Below are 25,126 nucleotides of genomic sequence, written 5' to 3' on the forward strand. Positions count from 1 at the left end.
TAACTTAAACCTTTGTAATACAGTTTAGCGGTGTTAAAGGCAAGGCTGAGGACATGGAAATAAAAAGTGGAGGGAAAATGGTGCACCGCTGAATCTCACATTTGGCTCTCGTGTAATCACAGGCAACGTGAAGTCAGCTGTCGTCTTGGTTACCGTTGACGTCACATGGCCCAGCCTTGTCTCGGCTCCTGGGGCTGGTCTGATTGGAAGGAAACCCCGTGGATTAGCCCGACAGCCCGTGAGAATCAGCTGTGAGCCGCGGTTAGCTTAGCTCCGACAGGACCATCGTTTCCCTAACACTCAGGTAAGACGATAAAGGTCGGGATAAATGGCGGGCTTCTCGTTTAGTGCAATAGAGTAGAATCGCGTTTTATTCGCGGAGATTTAAATGGCGATACACGGCGAGAAACTTGACTAGCTGATGATGCTAACGTGTTCAAAATGAACAATAAGCTTTCGCTTGGCATATCTAGGCCGCCCCTTTTTGTTTCCTGCTGTTGGTGGGTTAACTTATGTGGTCGATTATACATTTGAAATGCATGATTTCAAACGTTTTAAGACATGCCTTTAGATATTAACGTTACTTTGTTTGATCATCAGTAGCAATCTATGTTTGTCCTCGTGAAGTAGTGCAAGTGAACATTTCGGCACAGTGTGAAAACGTGCCAGAGCTTTAGCTCTCAATACGTCCACCAATGTAAGTTAGCCAAATTTATGTAACGTTATGTCTAATCTTTAACCTTGCATCAAACAAACTTTACTAATATTCGATTGTTTTGGGTCATTTGGTTGATAATATCAGACGAGCTTTCATTTATTTCAAGCATTTAGCAGTCTTTCAATCAGCACCATCTAATTGTTTATAGTCCAGTCCTGTAACCACACAAACGTGTAAATAAATTCAAAACGACATGGTGGTTTTGTATATAATAGATTACAGCGAGTAGCCGCATGTTTCTTGACTGTGAGGTCAGTCGACCATGACGTTGGGCAGGGCAGACCTGGCTACACAACGCTTAGCCAACAAGCTAACTTGGTTTAACGCGAAATAATCGATAATTTAATCCAATATATTATGGTGAAATTTGTAACACATTTGCCACACTGCGTTTTTCTGCTGAATTTAGTCGGTGCTGGTGCATATATTGTAGATTAAACAAGTCAGAAGCCCCTTGTGTTGTTGATCGGCACCCAATGCACTTTAAGATTTTCAGTTTATGCATTAAATACTGATGTTTAAATTTTTCTCCGACCTCCGTACTAGCAATACACCAACGTAATGTGAAAAGCGTGTACACGGGTAACTATGGGAACTGGGCGTGGCTGGCTGGTAAAGCACATCCGCATATTTCCTCGCAGTGTAATGCCACCCAGGAGGGCAAAAACTTGTGGGCTAGCTCAGATTGTTTTGTGTAATACTGGCACCTGACAACACTTTGATAATATCTAACTGTTAAGTGTGCTTGTTTTTTTTTTTAGCGTTCACTTTTTACCCCTATATCCTTTGCATACTTTATATGACAGTAATGGTTCTCAGAAATGGAATGATCTGAATGTCTAAGCTATTACTTATCTTTATAGGCTGTCAGAGGAATCTGGCATCTGTGTGGTCCCAGCAGATGACAGATAATTGATTTATTTGTGTGCTGCTGTTGACTACATCAGAAAATATGATATAAAAATCAGTTTAGTACATTGAGTCATCCATATTTTTGCTTGCATTCCAGGAAAAGAAGTCTACAAAACTTGTTTTTATGGGTTTTAAAAATAATTTAGCTGTTGTAGGGAATCGGTGTCTCTTATATTTTGTAACCCTAAAATCTGACTCTTTCTTCTTAGCACTGAGCAGCCATGGACAAGAGCGAGCTAGTGCAGAAAGCCAAGCTGGCCGAGCAGGCTGAGCGTTATGATGATATGGCAGCAGCTATGAAGACCGTCACCGAGGGTGACCTTGAACTGTCTAATGAGGAACGCAACCTGCTCTCTGTGGCTTACAAGAATGTGGTGGGAGCCCGTCGTTCCTCCTGGAGAGTTGTCTCCAGCATCGAGCAGAAGACGGAGAGCAGCGACAAGAAACAGCAGATGGTGAAGGAATATCGGGAAAAGATCGAGAAGGAGTTGAAAGAAATCTGCAATGATGTCCTGGTAAGAATCTCTGTTTCATGCTTCAAAACGAATTGAATTTTAGTCTGAAGTGTGAAGCATTTGCCCTGATGTCCCAGATGTACATCACAGAGTTTCTGTATGTCCCTAAATAAATTCGAATAGCAAAATCCTTGGTGGGTAATGTTGGTTAATAATTCTTGTCTTAATTACTCATCATGAGCAAGGACCTCTGTCAGCCAAGCTTATTAGTCCAAACCTGATCTCATTTGTTTTAATGCATGCGCTTGTGTCTTCTCCTCATGACATGTATTGTATGTTAAAGCGCTTTTTGATGATGACAGATTTAAAGGGGTTAGAGTCGATTAAACTTTTCAAGTCTTTATATTAACCTTGTTAATTAGCTGTTTTATGTAGATTTGAATGAATGCTGAATTCAATTTGTGTTACTAGGTTTCTGTATACTTACCATACACTTGAGATACACAGCAAAAATGACTTTCTTACTTAGTAATTTTGTCTTGTTTTCAGTTAAAAAAAATCTTAAAATTCTATTTTCTCGATGAGCAAAATGACCTAGGAAAATAAGTCTAGTTTTTAGACAAAAAATATAAACTTTAAGTAAATTAGTGCTTAAAACGAGCAAAACAATCTGCCAATGGAATAAGAACAATTAGTTAAAGGGACCATGGCATGAAAATCTGACTTTTTCCATGTTTAAGTGCTATGATTGGGTTCCCAGTGCTTCTATCAACCTAGAAAAAAAAATCAACCCAGTAACTTCGTTTTGGTAAACCATTCTCTACAAGCACATGAAAAAATAGGTAGTTGAAATTTGGCTCTCTTTATAATGTCATAAGGAGCTCTTATTATAATACAACCCCTTAATCTGCACTATCCAATCACAGCACTGCCATTTAGTGCAGAGAAAAGCACAAATGAGTTTTAATTGCAACAAACCACCATCATTGTGATCAGTGTTTGAATTTCATCAACTCATTTGCATTTTAAAGGACACACCCAAAACGCCACATTTTTGCACACACCTACAAAGTGGCAATTTTAACATGCTATAATAAATTATTGATATGGTATTTTGAGCTAAAACTTCACATATGTGCTCTGGGGACACCAAAGATTTATTTGACATCTTAAAAAAGTCTTGTGCCATGGCCCCTTTAACTAATAAGTTTACTTTTTTCATAAACACTTTTCTTATTGTATTGGCAGATTTTTTGCTTGTTTTAAGCACAAATTCGCTTAAATTTTATATTCATCAAGAAACTGAAACCAAGACAAAAATAACAAGTAAGAGTTCTTTTTTTCCAGCGTATATCCCTGTGTCAACTAGCAAAAGTTGACAACATATTGTGTTGTCTCTTAGTGTCTTGAATGTTAATTTATGACAGCCTTATTTATGACATTACAACAGTGAGGTACAAACATTTGGCTGAAGTATGTGTACTTTTAAAAAGGCCTTTTACCAGCCAACATCACAGGAAACTTGATCCATAAGTCAATTTTATCTCTATAAGCCATAAATCAAAATGTCATGTGTCCCATGAGCACCACAGTCTGAGACTCTGGCCAAAATCTGAAAGAACATGGGCACCAAGGAAAGGATAATGTATATTTAGCCAGTTATCATCACCGAATACACCCAGGCAGTGTGTTCGGGACCTCAACGTGAAGCTACTTGCCAAGAGTAAATAATTAAATGCAAAATATTTTTTTAAATAGCTTATTTGTAACAAATTCAAACCTGTCATGAGAAACAATGAGCAGAGTGATCCATTAAACGTGTAGTATCGTTTAAGATGACTCACAGTACCCAGATGAGTGATGTGTTATCAGATTTATGGGTTATTATCGGAGGAGAACAAACCTTTGAATGTTGCGACTGACCAATCTGAATCAAGTATTCCAAAGAGCTGTGTAATTAGCTTTTAGCAGCCACTTGGGTGTGAGATGAGAGACTGTAATGAGACGTGGGAAGTAAAGAGGTTTCCAAAGAACATATGAGAGCCTAAACTCTGCAATGTGTCTGTGGGCATAGTTGAATACTTCGCATAAGTTGTGGATGCAATTTATACCTCGGCCAGCCGTATCCACACACAAAAGTGTGTAGCCCAACTAGTTACAAATGACAATCCAATGAGATCAATGATTGTTCATGAAGACGTATGACAAAGACACATACTGAGAGCTGGAGGCAGCCCAAAATTTGGTGGAGGAAAACCCCCACCAGTGAAATCTTCGTTCTCGATTTATGTCCTCATTCTATACTTGAACAAGACACTCAACCTGACATTGATTCAAGGGCTGTGATGTCATTTGGCATTATTTGTTTTCTTATCCATCTTCATCGCCCATCACGTCATGAGCTCACATGAGGCCATGGTCACGGCAACCTGAGTCAGATTAACATTGTTTGAGAGGAGGGAATAAATTCACGTTGTGTGGGCATAGCATGAAAGGGGCTGTAGGGCTGCACAGGTTGAGTCACCTCTCTATAATCCCATAATGAGAGCAGCTGAGCTCTTATTTTTTTGGGCTAGTGTCATGCAGGGCTCTGTTAAGGCTAAAGAAGCAGAAAATTGTACAATCAGCACTTTAGCACAGGAATGCAGCGAGTGTGATGCCATAGGGTAAATTCCTATCACGTAAGGTAATGTTCGGTCGTTCAGTGTTATGTTACCAAAGATCTTGACTCTTTCAGTGAAGCTATTGTTGAGGTGGGCTAATATTCATGATGAAGCATGAATGGTAAAAGCTGTTTCTCACCTTTAAAGCACGTTAGTACATTGCTAGTGTCCTGGATGGTTCTATATTGGGTGGTGTTCCCACTGATTTAAAAAGGGAAGTATGTTGCAGTTGGCGGGAAAGTCACGCTTTATTGTCACTCATAAAATAAATAACAGAATGAACTCATCTGACTCAAGCTGTTGTAATCTCCCGTCTACAAGTCTGTACTTGTTGTGGAGAGGATGGGTAGGCAGATGGTTATGCAAAACCATAACTGTCTATCTGTCAGCTATGAGTTGCTCATATGTGCATGCACAAGTGAGGTCATTGGTTCATAACGTGACTTAAAGGGACAATAAGTAGGGTTTTAAGTGTTTTATTACTCAAAATTAATGTCTTTAATCATAAATATGTCCTCGTTTGTGTCAAATTACCTCTGCCAGTGATCTGACTTTTCTTTGTAAGCTTAGAATTTCTTCTCTTTACTTACATTGAACGGGTAAGACCAAGGAGGCTTCCATGTCGTTCCATTGTATTGATAAACTATAATAGCAAAGAGGGACAAAAAGCACTAGCCTACCGATGCGTTTCCACAACGTTTTTTCATTCAGAACATGTTAACCAGCTGAAATGGACAAGGAGATCATTGATTACATACTACGGCTACCGTAGTTGCAACACGCATTTGGAAAAGCGAGGCGCTAGAGAGCACTATTCGTTTGAATGCAAAATACAATTTCACCACTAGTGGGGGTAAATCCTACTTATTGTTCCTTTAAGAATCACCCAATAATTTACAAAAAAGTCTCTAGACTGTTTTCCTGGTTTTGATGATGCAAGGTATATAGGAGGTGTCCTGGGTTTGCCTTGGATCACATCAAGGCCACAGACCGGTGTCATTACAAAACATTCACATCTGTAACCATTAAGTCTTTATAAGTCTTCATATTTCAGTTCTGCATTTTAGGGCTTTTAAGTTTAAGAGCCAAAAGGTCATGGGTTTGAACCCAGGAAACCCATACTGATAAAATGTGTATCTTAATATAATATATGCACCGCAAGTCAGTTCAGATAAAAGCATCTGCCAAATGCGTAAATGTAAATGCATTGCAATGACAACCCCATGGTTCTGTTCAGCAACAATCAGGCCAGTCGAACTGTGAACGAGCCCAGCAAGCTCAATGACCTACTTCCCAAGCGATGCCTCACACGATGTAGTCCATGTTCCTTTTTTCCCCTTCCCCCTCATTGGTATAGAAGCGCTAAAGAATGGTGCAGAGATGTGGATGTTTCGTAATCTGTCGGATTTCTCCTTGATATGATCCGAGGTTAATCCCAGGACACTTTTATATGCTTTGCATCATCATAACTAGAAAAACAGTTTTGCAACCAACTCTCAGTCTTCTGTAACCCCCAATGGCAATCATAGGTCGTTGTGTAGAAATGCCCAGAATGCTGAAATTCCAGAATTAAGGAAGGGGCTTTTTGTTTACTTTTAATGGCATGCTGGGGTTTCGCAGCTACTGTTTCACCTAAACCTCTTTTTTTTGTAACAGCGTGTAGTCAAACCAGTTTTGCAGAACTTTGTATCTTATCTCTCTATCTCGACTATTGGTTTTGTGTGATGCTCTGAACGCTTCCCTGTTTTCCCTTAAACACACATCCTCGCAATAAACTGGACATAAAAAACGTGCTAATATATGTTTGTTTGTTGCATAATGTATAATGTATCTTTTGTTACAGGTCCTTCTGGACAAGTACCTCATACCAAAGGCAACCCCGGCTGAAAGTAAAGTCTTCTATATGAAAATGAAAGGCGATTACTATCGCTACTTAGCAGAGGTGGCTAATGGAGAGGAAAAGAACAGTAAGTCTCTACGTAATGGGGTTGTGAGTGGGTTATGTTCATTTCCAGCTTCTTACATGCTTAAATATGGTTTACTGTGTAGGTTAGGTAATCATGTAGGAATTTGGGCAAGTTTGAGTTGCTTTCACATCTGTTGTAGTGAATATTGACATCCCCTTCACTGGCCACGAACAGACAAACTTCTGCTAAAAATGTAACCATTTCCGCAAACTGTTGACACGAAGCCAAACTTGAGAGGAAGTGGGGAGGGGGGTGGAAATCTCTAAAGAGGATTTTTTTAACAGTTAAGGCCCATTCATAAAAATCTGAATGACTAATTCAAGAGTAAATCCACCAAAAAGGCAATAATCAGAATATCGCGCAGTGCTAAAGGTTCTGTATTGGATTGATACTTACCAGGCATAACTGCTTAATTTGGTTCAAGACAAACCTCAATGTGGTTTGTTCTCTATTGTCTCTGTCATATTCGTGTCAGAAAGGAACAGGGTCAGAGTTTGCATAACAGGAAGAATCCTGTGTCTGACTTCCTGTGCCAGGAGGTTGACAAGCTTTTAGGGCGTGGTTCTAGGATTCTGGGATAAAGAGAAGGAAAAAGAGGGACTTCAGATCTGCAAAGGAAACGGTTAACAGTCAGATTTCCTTCCTTCATTGGAACAGGTGCAGACATGTGAGTCCACCCACATTACAAATGAATGAGAGCCCACGTGTGGGTGAAGCTTGAAATGCACAGCCTGATGGATTTCTGTTCTGCCTTATCAAAATGGAATTCTCTTAATTCTTTTATATATAAAATGAATGTCCATTTAGAAATCATCTATCTCAAATCTATGATTTGTGATCCGTACTATATTGCTAAACTAACACGTCAGATTGACAAGTAGTTTTTACATAATCCATGACAGAAAATCTTTTGCTCGCTATAGGGTTAAGAGATCTGGAGGACGTTGGTTTTCTAATTTCATTTATTAAGCTTGTAAAAGCAATGCAGTCAGAAGCTCAGGAGGTCCATTAGAAAATGCTTAAGTTTCCACTAGATAGTGCTTTCCACAAACAGCACAAATGAATGGATTTTTAAATGCTTATGTAAGAGATAACTTATAGGCAGGTGGTTGTTATCGCTGAAATAAACCCCGACAGTGTGATCAGACTTATTTCGCAATACCAACCGACTGCCTATACATTATCCTGCTTATTACACTGCTATTTACCTTATAAGTAAGATATATTTATTTGAAATATTGTATTTGCTTATTTGTAACAAATGCAGACCTTCCACAAGGAAAACCCATTTATTTTTGGGTTTAAGACGTTTAAATGTCACGATTGCGATAATTGGTTAAATTATATGTTATATAATGCCATATGTTATTAAAAGACATATTTATATAATTTTTTTGTGTAATATTAAACTGTACCTCTCAAAGTAATTTGCAGTAACCGGATTACTGTGTGTTATTAGTTTTGAGTGGTTATATCCAACTAGGGGTGGGCGATATGACCAAAATCACGATAGGATTCATTTTATATCATGATAACGATATGTATCACAGTAGAGTTTTTTAATGTTTTAATAAGGTGTAAATCTTTAATACCATAGAAATGTTCATAATTGCCACAAAAAAACACAAACAAGCATAGAAAGAAGATAAAAACAAACAAAACTCATGCTCTCTGAAGATAAACAGTCAATGATATAAGAATGATAATAAATAATTATGTATGTATGTATGTATGTATAGGCCTATATATATTTTTATTTAAGGTAGAAAAGTGATTTAATCAGGAGCAGTGAGAGATTTTCTCTCAATGCTGTTTGATTAACACGAGTGACAGACAGGAGCAAAATTAGGTAACTTCCCCTTTAAGACCAATTGTCCGGATCCAATACGCTGTTACACATGCGCTTTCTCTTTTAGCTGTTTACTTTGCGCGCTACTCACAGACAGAAAGAGCAGCAGTTGCGTGACTTGCATGTTCCTTAGGGCCGATTCACACCGGCTCGGTGGCGTATCTGTTGCATGTCTGTTGTGTGACGGCTGCGTCGCGTTTTCTGTGTCTGTACATACCAAAAGCATGCCTGCTGCTGTTGCTATAGGTGACATATATTTTGCCTGGAAATGCTTCCAAGATGCTTGCGTGTGTCATGAAAAATAGGCGTCGGTCATATTCCTAGCATGCACGCATTTTCGGAGCGGCTCAAGCCGCGACTGAGACGTGCGTGTCATGCAGGCGGTGTGAACTGTCAAACCTGCTGGGGGCCGGTTCACACCGGCTGCGTGGCGTATCTGTTGCATGTCAGTTGCGTGGCGGCTGCGTCCCGTTTTCTGTGTCTGTATATACCAGAAGCGTGCCTGACGTGCTGCTGTTGCTATAGGTGACATATTTTGCCTGGAAACGCTTCCAAAACGCTTGTGTGTGGCGTGAAAAATAGGCGTCGGTCCTATTCCTAGCATGCACGCGTTTTCGGAGCAGCTCGAGCCGCGTCTGAGACGTGCGTGTCATGCAGGCGGTGTGAACTGTCAAACCTGCTAACATGGGAGCCTAAATAAAAACGGACACGCTACGCAGCTGAGACGCACACCCCACGCAGCCGGTGTGAACCGGCCCTTACACACAGAAAGAACGCACGCATACAGATCTGTTGTCTGTGTTTCAATGGCTTAAAATAACTTGTTTTAAAACTGCAGTGCTTAAATACGTGTACAAACGTTACGTTTTCGCGTGCACAGGAGCGTGACGTGGGGGCGTAACCTCGGTAGAAACGGTAGTCCAAAATCTCTACTGGTTGACAAATTTCTACTGGTTAATTATGTCTACCGGTTTATCGCCCACCCCTATATCAAACAGCGATGGCCACTGAATGAAAGAGATGAAACCTCAATGTGGCTCCTCATGTCTATTTAGTCAAAGGGAACATAGTATAAAGAGAGCATAGACTTGCATCCTAAAGTGGGAATGAATGTTAAAATGCTTTGTGTGATAACTTTTAGTTAGAAAATAGAGACATCCCAAACTTTTTGATATTTTGCTTATTTAAAGTAAAATATTGCCACCCTGCTCAGGATGTCAGCACTTATTTAGCATAAAGAAAACTCATTTATATTTTAGTTTCAGCATTTAATGTCATCAAGGCGCTGTTTAAATATATTAAATTGTATTTGGTTGAATGAAATAGCTAGATGCTGACTGTAAACTTGGTGTTGTCTGTTCTCCTTATTTTCCCTAAGAGTAGAATAGTTTCCCATTAGCATGTTCTAGTTTCACCCTCACAGTGCCTTCTAGTGCAAATTCTCATAGATTCTCAAGTGCAAATGTTGTCCTTTAATGCCCCCCAGTGGAAGTGTAAAAGTTATGATTAAATGCCCCCTAGTGGTAAATGTTATTTCACAAATTTAGAGCAGTTATGGCAGCTCACCCACTGTACAATACTCAGCTTTTAAATCTTTTTAATTGCACCCAATTGCTTTATTCTTTCATATATTTTAAATAGACAGTATTACACTTGCAATGATGCTTTTGATCTGAATAACAACACAAATGAATGAATTTTTAAATCTTTATCTAAGAGATATTTATAGGCAGCCAGTGTTATTGCTGTAGAAATAATTCAATTAAGACCCAAATCTAGAGTTACACACCTTTTAGACACAGTACGGCAAACTATTTAGTTTATTTGTATTTTGTCAACTAAACTAGTTCTAAAAGAAACCAAAGTCAAGCGTAGTTGCATTGAGTAATACCAACAAACAATCAAGTGTTTCAGTGCTGTTATGCAGAGTATAATAATGTCGCTTTTCCATTTAAATTGGTAGAACTGTTACATACTTTTTATAAAATCCTTTATAAGTAAAATTATACTCATACATTTTCCTCTGTGTGTCTTCAGGTATCATTGCAAATTCACAGAAGGCCTACAATGATGCCTTTGAAATCAGTAAGGCAGAGATGCAGCCCACACATCCCATTCGTCTTGGCTTAGCCCTTAACTTCTCTGTATTCTACTATGAGATTCTCAACTCACCTGACCAGGCCTGTAAGCTTGCCAAAACGGTAAGACTAAAAGCATTACCCACAATTACGTTGTGAATGCCCTCATGTAACCCCATATAACACATCATTTTTGTTTCCTGTAGGCATTTGATGAGGCCATTGCAGAGCTTGATTCGCTGAATGAAGAGTCATACAAAGACAGCACATTGATCATGCAGCTACTGCGGGACAACTTGACACTGAGTTCTCTCTGCTAGCAGTTTAAATAACAGCATCTTAACATTAAGACGTCCTCTAAGGTGTTTTCTATTAAAATGTGTTTTGGGTCATCTAGTCCAGAAATGTAATGCTAAATACACATTTGGAGAAAACCATCATATCACTGTAGTGAACCAAGACAGATGTGTGATGAAGAGACTTAATCTGTTTTTTCTTTCAGCTGTGGACTTCAGATAACCAGGGAGACGGTGATGAGCCCGATGAGGGGCGGGAAAACTGAGTTTTTCCCCTGTTATTCAACTACCATCGTTCCAGCTCACCGTCAACACTGAGACCACCTCATAATGAACTTCTGTCTCTTTTAGTTCTACTACTCTTGCGCCTTCCTTCCTTGCTTTCTTCCTTCCCTTTCATTGTGGGATTTTTTTTCCTAAGGATTTGTGTAATGGGAGGTGGGCGGATGGGGATAAATAGTGGGTGGGAGGGCTTTAGGGGGCAGGACATGGGACGGGACCAAGGTTTGTCTACTGTTAGCCTTGTTTTCTTCACGGGAGTGCTAGGTTGCCGCATTAGGTTGAAAGAGAGTAAGGTAAAGTACCCGGCTCATGCAAAGTTGCAAGTCAAAATCCTTTGTTTTTCATATACTGTATGTAAATCTCCTTGTCTGTGCATTTGCCATTGTCATTATGTATGCCTGCAGGTTAGCGACAGCGTTACAAAGAGTCCTTGCTTTAGTGGAGAAAGCAGCGCTAGTCTGTAGCTAGGAAAGATGCAGCAACAAGTCATACAGTAAACTGCTATCTCACACGTCCTGTAAAATCATGGGCTAAAAATACATTCCATTTCTTGTCACTTTTTGAGTTTTTTTTTATTCCAGGCATTCGGTGCCCTGCATATGGCATTTACCCATTCCCTATTAATTACGAGGTAAAGTGAACCCTAAGAACAAAGAGCACATAAGCTTGATACTGTTACCGTATGACTGTACAAGCAGAGCAGTAGGAAATATCAGTGTGATTTAGTTAATACTTATTCCAGTAATTATTTGTTTTTATTTGTTTTGTTTTTCAGTTTTCCTTTCGTTTTTTTTATACTTGCCTAAATTGCATGTGGCTATGAAGTAGTTAACATGGGGAGGATATGGGGATACTGTCGGGCTGGCTAGCTTTGTGTCATGTCTCTGGAGTTTTCATACAGAACACCCAAGCATAAATGTTATTTGGAGGGAAAATATGTAATTTCATGTACGTGGAATAAAAAATAATTTAACACACGGTTTTTGCAATGTGTCTTGTTTCTAAATAACATGCAAGGATGTGTAAACTTTACATGTAAATCAGATACTTTAAACCTTTAAGAAATTATAATCTATCATCAGGATAAGTAGGGAAACAAGTTAATGGTAACAAGACATTTCTGATCTGAAAACTATTTATTTAACCCTCATAAGACCCTATTTTCCTGTACATGTTACAGTTCCTTAGATTAAAAGAGTGATAACAAAAAATATATAGATAATATATAAATAATATATCTTTTTTTGTTTACTTCCCATCTATACATTAATGCTGTGTTTTGGGAGAAATGAAGTACTTTTGTACCTGTTTACCACCTCAACTACACCATTACCTTGCCTGAAAAATATCAATTTGTTTAATGAAAAATTGATATAAATTATCCAAATTTGATTTAAATTGTTTTTAGATATTGATCTAGATGTTCTGTGTTAAATTTGGCCATTTAGTGTTTAGAAAAAAAAAAGAATTAGTTTAGGAAATAAATCATTTCGACCAGCAGATGCCCATTCATTTTACTGTGTGTGGCCAACTGCACAACATCAATACTTTAGTGAAACGTTTTGTGAATTTATGTTTATATAAACATTAAAAAGGACATTAAAAATAAATATTATTTCAAATAGTAGAATTATTTTGTAGTTTTTGATGTATTTTGAAATGTCTGTGTTTACAAAAATGCCACAGAAATTTGATTGAATGTATGTGTGTGTGTGTGTGTTTGCGTGAACACACACCTGTGTGAGCATTTTACATCTTTGTTTTGCATCTGTGGCTGTTTTTTGCCGAATTCTGTAAAAAATACTCTCTGTGGCAGTCATACCTTTGTGTGTGTCTGTTTGTGTGTGTGTGTGATTAAACGTGTCTTTTCTATATTGCATTTGTGCTCTAGTACCAGGCCTACCTTTCTGTGTTAAAATGTTCAGATTAATTTTGGATGCATTGATTTTTTTGACAAATAAAAGGGGAAAAAATGATTTTTTTGCATTTCCCATTCTTTTAATTGGGGTAATTTTTACCCCCAAAGGGCCTCTTTTGGTGAATTTTTTACACACCTTTAGAACCACAGAATCAAGCCCATTTTTTTATATGAATCTTGACAGATAATCTGGAAAAGTCACAAAATCTTATTCCACTGTGATGAAGGGAACCATGTTTTTAAATAAAGATATGTGGCTTGGGGGTAAGATTGACCCCAAGGGACTTATTAGGGTTAATATCCAGACAGTGATCAATGAAGTTAAGGAGAATCAGAAAGCATCTATTTACTAATTAGCTATTTCTTGACAGAATGAAAAACCAGAGCATTAAGGCGGTGTGCATGATTTTTGAAAAACACTTTGGTAAAGGGAGTCGGGGCGAGTACCAATACACACTTATAGTCAATCAGCAGTAAGGGGCGTGTCTACTAACCGACATTGTTTCTTAGATTGTCTATGTGTGGGGCAGGTCTATAAAATAAGGCTCAGATTTTATTGGGGAAGGGTCGTGTTTATTTAGGTTATTTCAAATATCAACATTGGCTTTCAGAGATCATGCCTTTAAAGGAACACACCCAGATTTTGGGAATTTAGCTTATTCACCGTATCCCCCAGAGTTAGATAAGTCCATACATGCCTTTCTCATCTCCGTGCGTGCTGTTACTTTGTCTGACGCAGTCCCCGCTAGCTTAGATTAGCACAAAGACTGGAAGTGAATTGCTTCAAATAACTGACAAAATAACGTGAACATTTTCCTATTTAGCAAGCAGTGTTTCGTCTTCTGAGAATATATTCCCAGTACGTATACTGTTAAAAGATAGCTGTGCCTCATATGACTTTGTTATTTGTACACGGTGTGACTATACAAAGGGTTGTACAACACATAAATAGGAAAATGTTTGCGTTATTTTGTCACTTATTGGGAGCAGTTTGCTTGCTGGAGCCATTCACTTCCAGACTTTGTGCTAAGCTAAGCTAGCGGGGGCTGCGTCAGAAAGAGTTACAGCACGCACGGAGATGAGAAAGGTATGTATAGACTTATCTAACTCTAGGGGATATGGTGAATAAGCTAAATTCCCAAAATCTGGGCGTGTTCCTTAAAGTATAGGGTCAATTACTCTATTTCAATAGATACCAGTGGCGGCTCGTGTCAGCTCATCCGAGGGGCGCAAATTCAAAATATGTGTTCGGAGTGTCATGTGTGTTGCTTGTGTTTTCAAAATATGTGTTTGTTGCGTCATGTGAACCATGTGCATCACGTGTTTTGTCAAAATAAGTGCCTGCTGCACACGCTTCAAAACTCGAGAGTCTTTTTTATCATAAACCCTTTAGACACGTCTGCAGCAGGCACTTATTTTGACAAGACACGTGATGCACATAGGATAACTCAATGCGCAGAACACACATTTTGAAATTACGAACCACACACGATGTGCTTCGCATCGAGCACCCTCGAAAAAAGAAGTCACCGGCCACCACTAATAAATACAACCCCTGACTCTTCTAGCAGAATCAAACAAATCAAAACCACACATGTACTCAAAATCAAACTAAGCTTTCAAATCAAACACACATAAGTCTATAATAAAAACACTACAGCGCATCCATTAGACACTACTTTAAAAATGGAAAACACGACATCCAGGACATCTGCTTACAGAAAAATAGATGTTTATTTGTAACGACACACTTGACAAATACTGTTAAAAATCTCTATAACTGTATTCACAAGTTTAGTTCAGTGAATATAGTGAATACATTATGCTTGTATTTTGTAAAAAGTCAGCAATCCAACTGCAAACTTTGCCAATTGCATCGTCTCAGGTGTCCTGTTCTTCTTCATACTCCTCATCTGCCTCTGTTTCCAATCCACACAACTGGTCAAAAATACCATTAGAAAAAAGTGTGTACAATTTTGAGTTGTTGTGTTTGCTTGAGAACTGTTTTTTAGTTGTGTTTTAACTTTTGCCTGCCTGTGTTTAGCATTTATAAAACAAGTGCATTGCACTGGAAAATGTGTTTTAGTGAGAATTTTGTTTTTAGAGTTTTGCAAAAAGAGTGCATGCTTACACAAATGGGTTTAGGTCACTATGAATTTGGTTTAGAGATTGGGGTTAAGTGTTTAGCAATTCAGAAAAACTGTTATCGCATTGTGTGCAACACTTTTTGTCTCCCTCTTCGCATTTTGTTCACTTTTCCTGCTGCTAAAGAAACTTGTCCCATATTCCTAACAATTTTGGACCTCAAGACCTCTTTTAAGGGTTAAGATGCTTTCTGAATTACTTCTTTATTTACTAGGATTTTTCAGTGAAAAACACCCACTTTGAGCAACTCTTTGTGCTAAGATTGTTTATGAATACAGGCTCAGGTTGGTTTTTGTTTAGCATGTGGTCACCTTTATAAAGATATGTAAACGGTGTAACTTGAAGATCTACTACTTTCATATTCTTTGTCAGACAATTCAGAGCCACAAGGCATAAAAACCATGAAATCATGTTAGTGTCTTGAAACTAAATCTTCACAATACTGAAAGGAAGACCCCAGCAAACAAATGTACACTGTTACACACCAGTTTCGGAGAAACCAGTTGTTTTGACTTGTGTGGGACATACAGTATAGTCATTGATTTTTAACATAATTGCTTATTTAAATATATTAAAGAAATAAATCAACTGTTGATTATTCAGATAATGTTTTTCAATTAACCAGTAATAAATCCTTTAGTAAATACAAATGAAATACAAAAACCCTAACACATACACTTATACACCAAACGCTCCCGTTCTATATTTTTACAGTGCATGCAGAAAGAGCCATTAACAACATGTAGGAACAACCTAACAATGCAGAAACCTAAAAATTTGCAAAGTTAGAACTGATGCTTTATAAAAACCATGACAAAGTTTAAAACGATGCCTGTACAGTAGCAAAGAGCAGCAGGCCTATTTGAATCAAATCGTACTGTCTGACAATTGTAGCCCTGTTACAAAGATTTCCTCTACAGCAGCTCAGGCCCTTTGTTACATTGGACTGGCCAATCTGTGTGGAAAGGTCACCTTTACAGAAACTTTTGGTGGCACATCCTCTCACCTTCGTCATCTTTCCATCAGCATCAACTGTAGATGAATAAATAATAGTCATTCTGCTGTGTGTGCTTAAAGGGAAATGACAGCTGTATAATATTACCTTTAAACAATGAGACAAAAAAGCCTTATTTTGGGCACCGAGTCTAAGTAACATTACACTGTTTCACGGCCTGCAGGGGTGTGCAAACAACACTCCAATAACATCAGAAAGACATCATAATCTTTTATTACAAAGTGTATAAGGAAACAATTAGAGTTTATTATAAACATTATATTAAAATTGAAAAAAAAAATCAATATGAATACATTATATAAATCTAAATTGTGAAATATTTGTTATAGATGTGGCTTTTGTCTTGTTTATGTATTACTTGTATTAATATTACCTGTAGCTTTGATACAGTGATCTTCACCATCAACACAAGCTAAAGTTGAAGTGCAGTCCTCTCCCTTGCAAGTGTAGCACATTATGCCATTTAAGACATTTTTTGGTGGATCTATACATCAACAATTAAAGTATAGTAAAATGACAATGACCAACTGTACGTCAGTGCTATAACGTCAGAAACATTTTCAATTTGTTGTCACTTAATAAAATGGCATCCTTGTGTGGAATTTGTACCTGGTTCGCTCTGGTTATTGCACAGGTTAGTATTACAACACTGGTTGCTGATGACTGCTTTTATAGCCCCTAAGTTTACAGATGCGGTCACACATTGTTGAGTTAAAGAGCAGTTCTTCATAATCATGTCAGCCAACTTGTTGTTATCTACAGATAAAAAATTGAAACAGAAAAGCTATAGGTGCTGCATAGAAATATAAAATTTGGGAGGAAACCCAATTCTTACCCATATAAGATGTGGTTTTCATGGTCCCACACTGACCGACAGCACACTCCACTTTAGTTTCGGTACATTTGACTGATGTCTCGGGTATGCATTGATAACAGGTCAGGGGATTTACTAAATAAAAAAATTAAATTTTTATAAATAATATATAAATTAATTTGAAAATAAAAAGTTTAATCGCAGCATGACATGTAAGAAAATACAGTAATGCAAATTATTTCTAGGACACACAACATAACATTATTTGTTGTTATTACATTTTATTGCAATTATCTATTGAACCTTAGAAAGGAAATCATCCATATACAGTTCCTGCTTCACCACAATATATTTCCAGCAGCTGAGCACACATAAGGGTATCACATACACATCCTAATCATTTCATGTGTAAAGAAAAAGCAATTACCTTTGTAGAAAAGTGTACTCATCAGAATAAAGAGAAGAGCCCGTGCCATTTTGATTTGTACTCAGACTGAGGTGAGTGTATGTGGACAGAACCCAACATCCCCCAGCTTGTAACCAATCAATGCACTGAAATATAAAGCACTGCTGAAACTGATACCTCAAAAAAGGTGTTGCCCACTTCTATGTTTACTGTCAAGTGTGATAAATAAAAATATATCTGTTGCTAATGGTGTAATAGTGTGTTGATAAATGCTTTTTATATATCGACTATTTTATGCCTGAAAATACAATACAGCAAAGAAACATGAACCTCAAAGTCAGAGGACACATGAGCTACTCTCAAGTCATTTAATAGTGTTACACTGAAAAAACGAACTTTTTGGTGTAGTAATATTTATTAGATTAACTCTCATAATTTCTACATAATAATAATAACATTTATTGAGAACTAGATTTTCCTAAGTAAAATGATGATAAATACACAATTAATGCATGTAAAAAAATGAACTGTGTGGGAATAGTAAGTCTTATTAGATATTATAAGTAAAATTTACTTATATTTATTTGCACATGTTGTAAGGAATACCCACAATTCTTTGCGCCTGAATATTTTTATTTTTAAGCTTTATCACAGAATAAGAACTGATAAGAACTTTAACTACTTAAATATTTGTTAGCAAAATGTCATAAAGGTTTAAGCTCTTATATTATTGATGTTGTTTTGTTGTAAATAATAATTTTGTGAAGTCACCGTTCAGGTGATCAGTGTTTCTTTACATGAACCCTGTTCAGAACAGTGTATTGTAATTCTCTCCACAGTGCTGATAATGCATGTCAGAAACACAGTTTGTGTGCGTTTCTGTTCCGAATCAAGTTTATTCAATGACTGACTTGTTGTCAGTCATGAATTGTGTGTTATAATGCCATTTATAACACTTAAAAGAACTATGTCCATATTAATATGTTAAAGAAAATAACAAACAGAAAATATGATTTATTTAATATTATTAGGACAGCAATGCTTCAATTAAAAAAAAAACCTAATAGACTTTACCTAAACGATTAAAATAAATCTAACTTCTAAATTAAATAATTAAGTAACATTTAATTAATTATTTAACATATGTTTTATCATGCAATTTTAAGTAAATTTTATTTGATTTTAGTAGGTAAGTTTTACTTATAAAAAAGCAGTAAATTTTACTTAAAAAAAGTTCGTGCAAATTGTTACGAGGATTTTTTTAAGTAAATGTTACTAGTTCGTTTTTTCAGTGTATGTGTGAGAAAGAGAAACTAGATTTTAAGTTAGTAAAGGCTGTGGTCACCAGCTGCTTTCATTGTTTGAATGCAAACCATTGTATGGGACAGTCCTGGAACAGTCAATATGTGTGAGGAACAAAGAACTGTCATTAATGTTTTTCCACACTGTATTTGTTTGTGTACCTGGTAACCCGGTAAAGTGGGGACCACAAAGATAGTAATACCAGTAGTTATTTTTATTTTTTTTGAGGTCCCCATGAGAAAACAGTCATACAGGATTTGTTAATCTAAAATAGCAGAAAGTTTTCTGTCAGGGGTTGGGTTGGAAGGAATATACAATTTGTACAATATGAAAGTCATTATATGGATCCCCATTACGTCTATGGAATGTCCCCACAAAACATGGAAACCAGAATGTGTGTGTGTGCGTGCGTGCGTGCGTGCGTGCGTGCGTGCGTGCGTGCGTGCGTGCGTGCGTGCGTGCGTGCGTGCGTGTGTGTGTGTGTGTGTGTGTGTGTGTGTGTGTGTGTGTGTGTGTATTATCTGATTTGAGAGTACAGACAAACATTTGTGTTGTATTTTGTTTTTTAACCTTATATGTATTTATTAATCTTTACTGATTTTTGTGTTTTCTTTTAATTATATAGGCTATTGATTTTGTTGTTTCAGCATTAATTTCATTCCTGCTTAATGTTTGTGTCTGTATTGTATCTGTTAGTAAGAGATTGTCTCCATCTCAGGGTTTTAACAGGGCAATTTTGTGAAGCAGTACATTTTATTTATGTAATATCACCTGCACTGTAAAAATATTTGCTGTCTTAAATTTTTTGTTGAGTCATTTTAACTTACTATTATTTATCTTGACTAGGGATGAGTTGTTATAACCACAAATCAGTTGAAGAAAGTCAACTTCATTTTATATGTTTAGCAATTCATCTCTTGTCAAGATAAATAATAAGTTGACATGACTTGTAAATCTAAGTTGATTCAACAGAAAATTTAAGGCAGCAAAGATTAACTTAAAAAGCCTCTATTTCCCGTTTCATGATTTTGCATTTCTTTTGGCGTGTAAGTGTGTGTTAATACATGTTAACGATCTGCAGATTTACAAATCCCAAAAGCCTACGATGACGTGAGTTATCGTCTCCAACTGAAAGTAAGTACACTGTAAAAAATACTTTGCTGCCTTAAAAAATTTTTTGTTGAATCAACTCGGATTTATAAGTAATTTCAACTTACTATTATTTATCTTAACTAGAGATGAGTTGTTATAACTACAGGTGAGTTGTTATAACTTTAGGTTTCAACTTAATAAATAAAAATAGACTTTCTCAACTATATTTTATAAGTTGTGACAACTCATCTCTGTTGACATGACTTGTAAATCTGAGTTCATTTAACAAAACATTTTAAGGCAGCAAAGTGTTTTTTACGGTGTAAGTACTGTAAGTAGCTTCTTTTCTAATATTTAAAGGGGCCATGGCATGAAAATCTGACTTTTTCCATGTTTAAGTGCTATGATTGGGTCCCCAGTGCTTCTATCAACCTAGAAAATGTAAAAAAGATCAACCCAGTAATTTAGTTTTGGTAAACCATTCTCTACAAGCACATGAAAAAATAGGTTGTTGAAATTTGGCTCTCCTTATGATGTCATAAGGAGCTCTTATTATAATAATACCGCCCCTTAATCTGCACTATCCAACCACAGCACTGCCATTTAGTGCAGAGAAAAGCACAATTGAGTTTCAATTGCAACAAACCACCATCATTGTGATCAGTGTTTGAATTTCATCAACTCATTTGCATTTTAAAGGAAACACCCAAAATGGCACATTTTTGCACACACCTACAAAGTGGCAATTTTAACATGTTATAATAAATTATTTATATGGTATTTTGTACTAAAACTTCACATATGTGCTCTGGGGACACCAAAGATTTATTTTACATCTTAAAAAGTCTTGTGCCATGGCCCCTTTAAAGAATTTACTCACTATTCAAACAATGATTCAAACGCGAGTTTTAAGCAAAGTAGGGCTTGTTGTTTGTCGTTTCTACACTGTAAAAAAATAGCTGTAATTTTGCAGCTGGTTGCCAGTAACTTACTGTAGAAGATAAAGTCTAAAAATGTTTCATGTTCATTTAACTTTGAACAAAATGTTGCCAGTAAATAACATAAATGTAAAATATACAGTAAGTTACTGGCAGCTAGTTGCCAGTAATACCCAATAATACTGTAATTTCTACAGAAATTGTTTACAGTGTACGATCACAAATGCAGGCATGTTATTATGTTTTACCCTTACCTTATCAATCTGTTACATTCTGCTCAAGCCACACTGGGAAAGTTGATCGATCATCTTGGTCATCTGTTTTTTCTGTATCAGATTCAGGCTCGTATTTATAAGATAGTATTAAAGATGATATTAACTCCTTTTGGGAGCTGATCTTCTAAATAGGGTAAGTGTCATTCTGCCACACGCTTGAGGTATTCAGCAAATCACAATGCATTGTATTTCTGGTAAATTGGAGCACCCTGTGCTTTTCAGAACAATGAGGTTTGTTCAAGTCGACAAGTTTAAGAAATGCATGGCATAAACGAGCATCAATAATGTACTTTATGTGAAAAGTAACGTGTTTTTGGAACCATAAACTAGGTGAACAGATTGCATTACACCCATTACACAAAATAACATTCTTTTTAGCAACATAATAGGGGCTCTTTAAAACAACTAAGATTATTTAATTAACACTTCTGATTTGATTTTACCATCACTTTATCTCCTGCGTTGTACTTCTCCATTTCTCTATCTATGCTTTGTGGTTGAGTACAAGTTTTAACTCACAATGTTATCTTTCCAAATTAGTAAGTTCAAGATAGTGAATTGGATCTAAACTTTAGATCTGTATTCAGTGTTGGGGAAAGTTACTTTTATAAGTAATGCATTACAGTATTAAAGGAACACGCCCACATTTTGGGAATTTAGCTTATTCACCGTATCCCCCAGAGTTAGATAAGTCCATACATACCTCTCTCATCTCCGTGCGTGCTGTAACTCTGTCTGACGCAGCCCCCGTTAGCTTAGCTTAGCACAAAGACTGGAAGTGGGTGGCTTTAGCTAGCATACTGCTCCCAATAAGTGACAAAATAACGCGATCATTTTCCTATTTATGTGTTGTGATTTGTATAGTCAAACCGTGTACAAATAACAAGGTGATATGAGACACAGCGATCTTTTAACAGTATACATACTGAGAACTATATTCTCTGAAGACGAAGCACTGCCGCATGGGCGGAGTGATCTGCTCGCAGCACACGAGAAGCCCCTGGTGAGGAGCAGAGAGTTCGGTCAGAATTGTGCAAATCACTCCGCCCATGCGGCAGTGCTTCGTCTTCAGAGAATATAGTTCTCAGTATGTATACTGTTAAAAGATCGCTGTGTCTCATATCACCTTGTTATTTGTACACGGTTTGACTATACAAATCACAACACATAAATAGGAAAATGATCGCGTTATTTTGTCACTTATTGGGAGCAGTATGCTAGCTAAAGCCACCCACTTCCAGTCTTTGTGCTAAGCTAAGCTAGCGGGGGCTGCATCAGACAGAGTTACAGCACGCACGGAGATGAGAGAGGTATGTATGGACTTATCTAACTCTGGGGGATACGGTGAATAAGCTAAATTCCCAAAATGTGGGCGTGTTCCTTTAAGTTACTCCCCCCAAAAAGTAACTAATTGCATTACTTTACCCGTTACTTCAGAAAAGTAATATTATTATGTAATGCACGTTACTTGTAATGCGTTACCCCCAACACTGCCTGTATCTAATAGTCATAGTCATGACATAATCATACTTGGATATGAGATATGATAAGATTTAAGGAAGAAAAAAATGAAAAATAAGAATAAATCAATCTCAAATGTTTTTATTCTAATGAAGAGTGTTACAAATAAAAAGACAGATATTAGTAATGTAGTTCTTTTAAACACATATGTTAATAATCTATTTTAAACTTTATCTTTACTAAGCTCTTTCACTAGATTTAATTACACAGAAAGAAATCACATTGCTGATTTCTGCCCAATTAGATGAAGTACAGTCAAATGGCTGCACATCCACAGGTGCTTTTATTTTGTAGTCATCCATCACTCCAAAGTCCAAATATGCTCTCACTATTGTCAACAGACTTATTTGTGACCCTGCTTGTGAAAACCATGTCTAAAATGTAATTGTATGATTAGGAGCATCAAAGTTTAATTTAACCTATTATTTTATCTACAATTTCAATATTTGACATGGTCTTAGTCAATATTAGAGATATCACTGATAAATATTCACATAATGTTCTGTAAGATGATTTTATGTAGTAAACAATAAATCACAAAAAAACTTTTGTTTACTTTAGGGTTTTCTCATTGAGGGTCACATTTTATAATGGTAAAACTAATGAAAAAAGAGCGACAAGAGGATATAGGCATATATAAGTTGTCTCCTGACATGCAGCTTTAATGGGACCACACCCTGTGCTCTCTCGCACATCCCCTTAAACTCATAGATTAAGAGAGAAGAATAAAGGATCACAACCTAATTTTCGCTTGTTTCATCTTACACAAAAAATAGGAAAATTAGAGATAAGAGCGGAATAAAGAAAGCTCTAATGCTCTGGGCACTGTTACACAGGTTACCGTCGCAACATTTGTTTTCATTACCCCCAATGTTCAAACAGAACAACTTGCTTGCACATCCTTTCTGAGTCTGAACCTTTCCAGCTATCGGAACTGAAAGAAAAAAATAAATCTTGTGTGAAATTTTAAGACAAAAATTCTGTTTAATTACCGTGTATTTGTGTGTGTAGAAATCACTTTATGTTTTATATTGGCCATAAATTACCTGTGGAAGTGAAGCACTGGTTCTCATCACCTTCACAAGGCAAAACTTTTGAACAGTCTGTATTATTACAGGTATAACAAATCTTTCCATTAACAGGAAAGCGTGGAGACGCTGTACAAGTAACAAAATGCAATCAATAAATAATAGATCTAAAAAGAGCTTTTACCTAAAACTCTTATATCACACTTTGGGCACCATAAACTGAAATGCAACTAGGAAAAATAATGTAACATATTGATAATGAAATGTAAGATAATGCATTGAATACAAATGTAATGAGACTTCACACAAACTCGTATCAGATTACCTGGTATAAACTGACTGTTGCAGTAATCTGTACCACAACATAGGCTGTTTACAGTTACCCTGCTTTGTCCGTAATTTATGCTCCCATTGAGACACGAATATGGATCCCCGCAAAGTTTCATGCTCATACTTTGTTTAAGGTCACCTATTAGGAAAAAAAACATTGAATGTGAAGATTCACTGACATTCATAAATGTTGTTATGCTATTTTTTACTTACATGTTATAGATTTTATTTGATTTTATCATGCTATTCTTACCTAGGAATACAGTTGTGGTCATGGAGTTACACTGTCCTAAACAGACATTTGAAGAATTTGACCATGTTCCCGTTGCTGGATCTGTTATATTTCCATAGCATTTCAATGCCAGTGCTAAAGGATGATAAGAAAAATATTACAAATTTAAAATAGTAGATCCTCATGTAAAAATGTTTTGTATAGCTTACTTTTAAAAACGCTACTTAATCTATCACATGAAAAAGATATTATAATTGCTATAATAATATATTTATAAAATATATAATATTATATCAAAAGTTATCTATAAATGTTTCAATCTGTAAGGAATTTACAAACCCTCCTATACTGTATACCATTTAATTAAATTTCATTTAATTAATTAAGTATAAAAAACATAAATGGTAAAATGTTAAGCAATTTATCAGTTATAATTAATGCACACTGTACCTTTGGAGAAAAGCACACTGGTGAGAAGCAGAACAATGAAATGCAGAGCCATTGCTGGTCCGGATGAAAGAATGATGGTTGCTTCAAGCGAGGTCTTATATAGCCTCCTCCAAAGGTGTGCTTTGCATCCTATTTGCAGCATATAACACTCAATATGAAAGAAAGCTACCTGATTTCTTTTGTTAAGCACAATGCTTAAAAAATCTCAAGCTAAATTTACTCAAAACAATAGCAAAATATATTTTTTAATATGATCTTATAATTAGTTAAAAATAAAAATTGGTAAAATGATAAAACAACCTGATGTACTAAAACTACTTTTAAAACAAACTATGGTGTTAAAAGAACATGCATGTTTGCAATAAATTTTAAATTCAGTTTAAATACAGTCACAAATCCATCACAATAGCTATTGAATGTAGTTTCAAACTAATGTAAAT

General features: G+C 36.5%; 4 protein-coding genes across 5 annotated transcripts in view; 1 reads left to right on the forward strand and 3 right to left on the reverse strand.

Annotated features, from left to right (window-relative positions):
* Window positions 1-25,126, reverse strand: part of LOC129447986 (serum paraoxonase/arylesterase 2) — a 315,340-nt gene that overhangs the window by 7,009 nt on the left and 283,205 nt on the right. The gene's annotated exons all lie outside the window — the stretch shown is intronic.
* Window positions 145-12,197, forward strand: ywhabl (tyrosine 3-monooxygenase/tryptophan 5-monooxygenase activation protein, beta polypeptide like). Its single transcript, XM_055209993.2, has 6 exons — window positions 145-304; window positions 1,840-2,145; window positions 6,592-6,715; window positions 10,602-10,765; window positions 10,849-10,944; window positions 11,145-12,197. The coding sequence occupies exons 2-6, from the start codon at window positions 1,852-1,854 to the stop codon at window positions 11,202-11,204; spliced, it is 738 nt and encodes a 245-aa protein (XP_055065968.2). The 5' UTR covers window positions 145-304; window positions 1,840-1,851; the 3' UTR covers window positions 11,205-12,197.
* On the reverse strand, window positions 14,968-17,676 carry negaly6 (neuromast-expressed gpi-anchored lymphocyte antigen 6). The gene is made up of 5 exons (XM_073872693.1): window positions 17,540-17,676; window positions 17,134-17,247; window positions 16,908-17,054; window positions 16,672-16,782; window positions 14,968-16,315 (listed from the first exon to the last, which is right to left on the reverse strand). Exons 1-5 carry the CDS (start codon window positions 17,586-17,588, stop codon window positions 16,104-16,106), a joined length of 633 nt encoding a protein of 210 aa, XP_073728794.1. The 5' UTR covers window positions 17,589-17,676; the 3' UTR covers window positions 14,968-16,103.
* LOC129447635 (urokinase plasminogen activator surface receptor-like) lies at window positions 22,784-24,781 on the reverse strand. The gene is made up of 5 exons (XM_055209384.2): window positions 24,687-24,781; window positions 24,258-24,371; window positions 24,000-24,143; window positions 23,693-23,803; window positions 22,784-23,580 (listed from the first exon to the last, which is right to left on the reverse strand). Exons 1-5 carry the CDS (start codon window positions 24,736-24,738, stop codon window positions 23,408-23,410), a joined length of 594 nt encoding a protein of 197 aa, XP_055065359.2. The 5' UTR covers window positions 24,739-24,781; the 3' UTR covers window positions 22,784-23,407.

Source organism: Misgurnus anguillicaudatus, chromosome 10 (assembly GCF_027580225.2).
Source record: "Misgurnus anguillicaudatus chromosome 10, ASM2758022v2, whole genome shotgun sequence".
NCBI lineage: Eukaryota > Metazoa > Chordata > Actinopteri > Cypriniformes > Cobitidae > Misgurnus > Misgurnus anguillicaudatus.

Coding starts and splice junctions, on each gene's coding strand:
- ywhabl (XM_055209993.2), top strand. CDS start 1,852: ATGGACAAGAGCGAGCTAGTGCAGAAAGCCAAGCTGGCCGAGCAGGCT. Junction 2,146..6,591: donor AAATCTGCAATGATGTCCTG/GTAAGAATCTCT, acceptor CTTTTGTTACAG/GTCCTTCTGGACAAGTACCT. Junction 10,766..10,848: donor CCTGTAAGCTTGCCAAAACG/GTAAGACTAAAA, acceptor TGTTTCCTGTAG/GCATTTGATGAGGCCATTGC.
- negaly6 (XM_073872693.1), bottom strand. CDS start 17,588: ATGGCACGGGCTCTTCTCTTTATTCTGATGAGTACACTTTTCTACAAA. Junction 17,248..17,539: donor GAGTACACTTTTCTACAAAG/GTAATTGCTTTT, acceptor TTTTTTATTTAG/TAAATCCCCTGACCTGTTAT. Junction 16,783..16,907: donor CAATAACCAGAGCGAACCAG/GTACAAATTCCA, acceptor GTTGATGTATAG/ATCCACCAAAAAATGTCTTA.
- LOC129447635 (XM_055209384.2), bottom strand. CDS start 24,738: ATGGCTCTGCATTTCATTGTTCTGCTTCTCACCAGTGTGCTTTTCTCC. Junction 23,804..23,999: donor CAACAGTCAGTTTATACCAG/GTAATCTGATAC, acceptor TTACTTGTACAG/CGTCTCCACGCTTTCCTGTT. Junction 23,581..23,692: donor CCAGTGCTTCACTTCCACAG/GTAATTTATGGC, acceptor TTTTTCTTTCAG/TTCCGATAGCTGGAAAGGTT.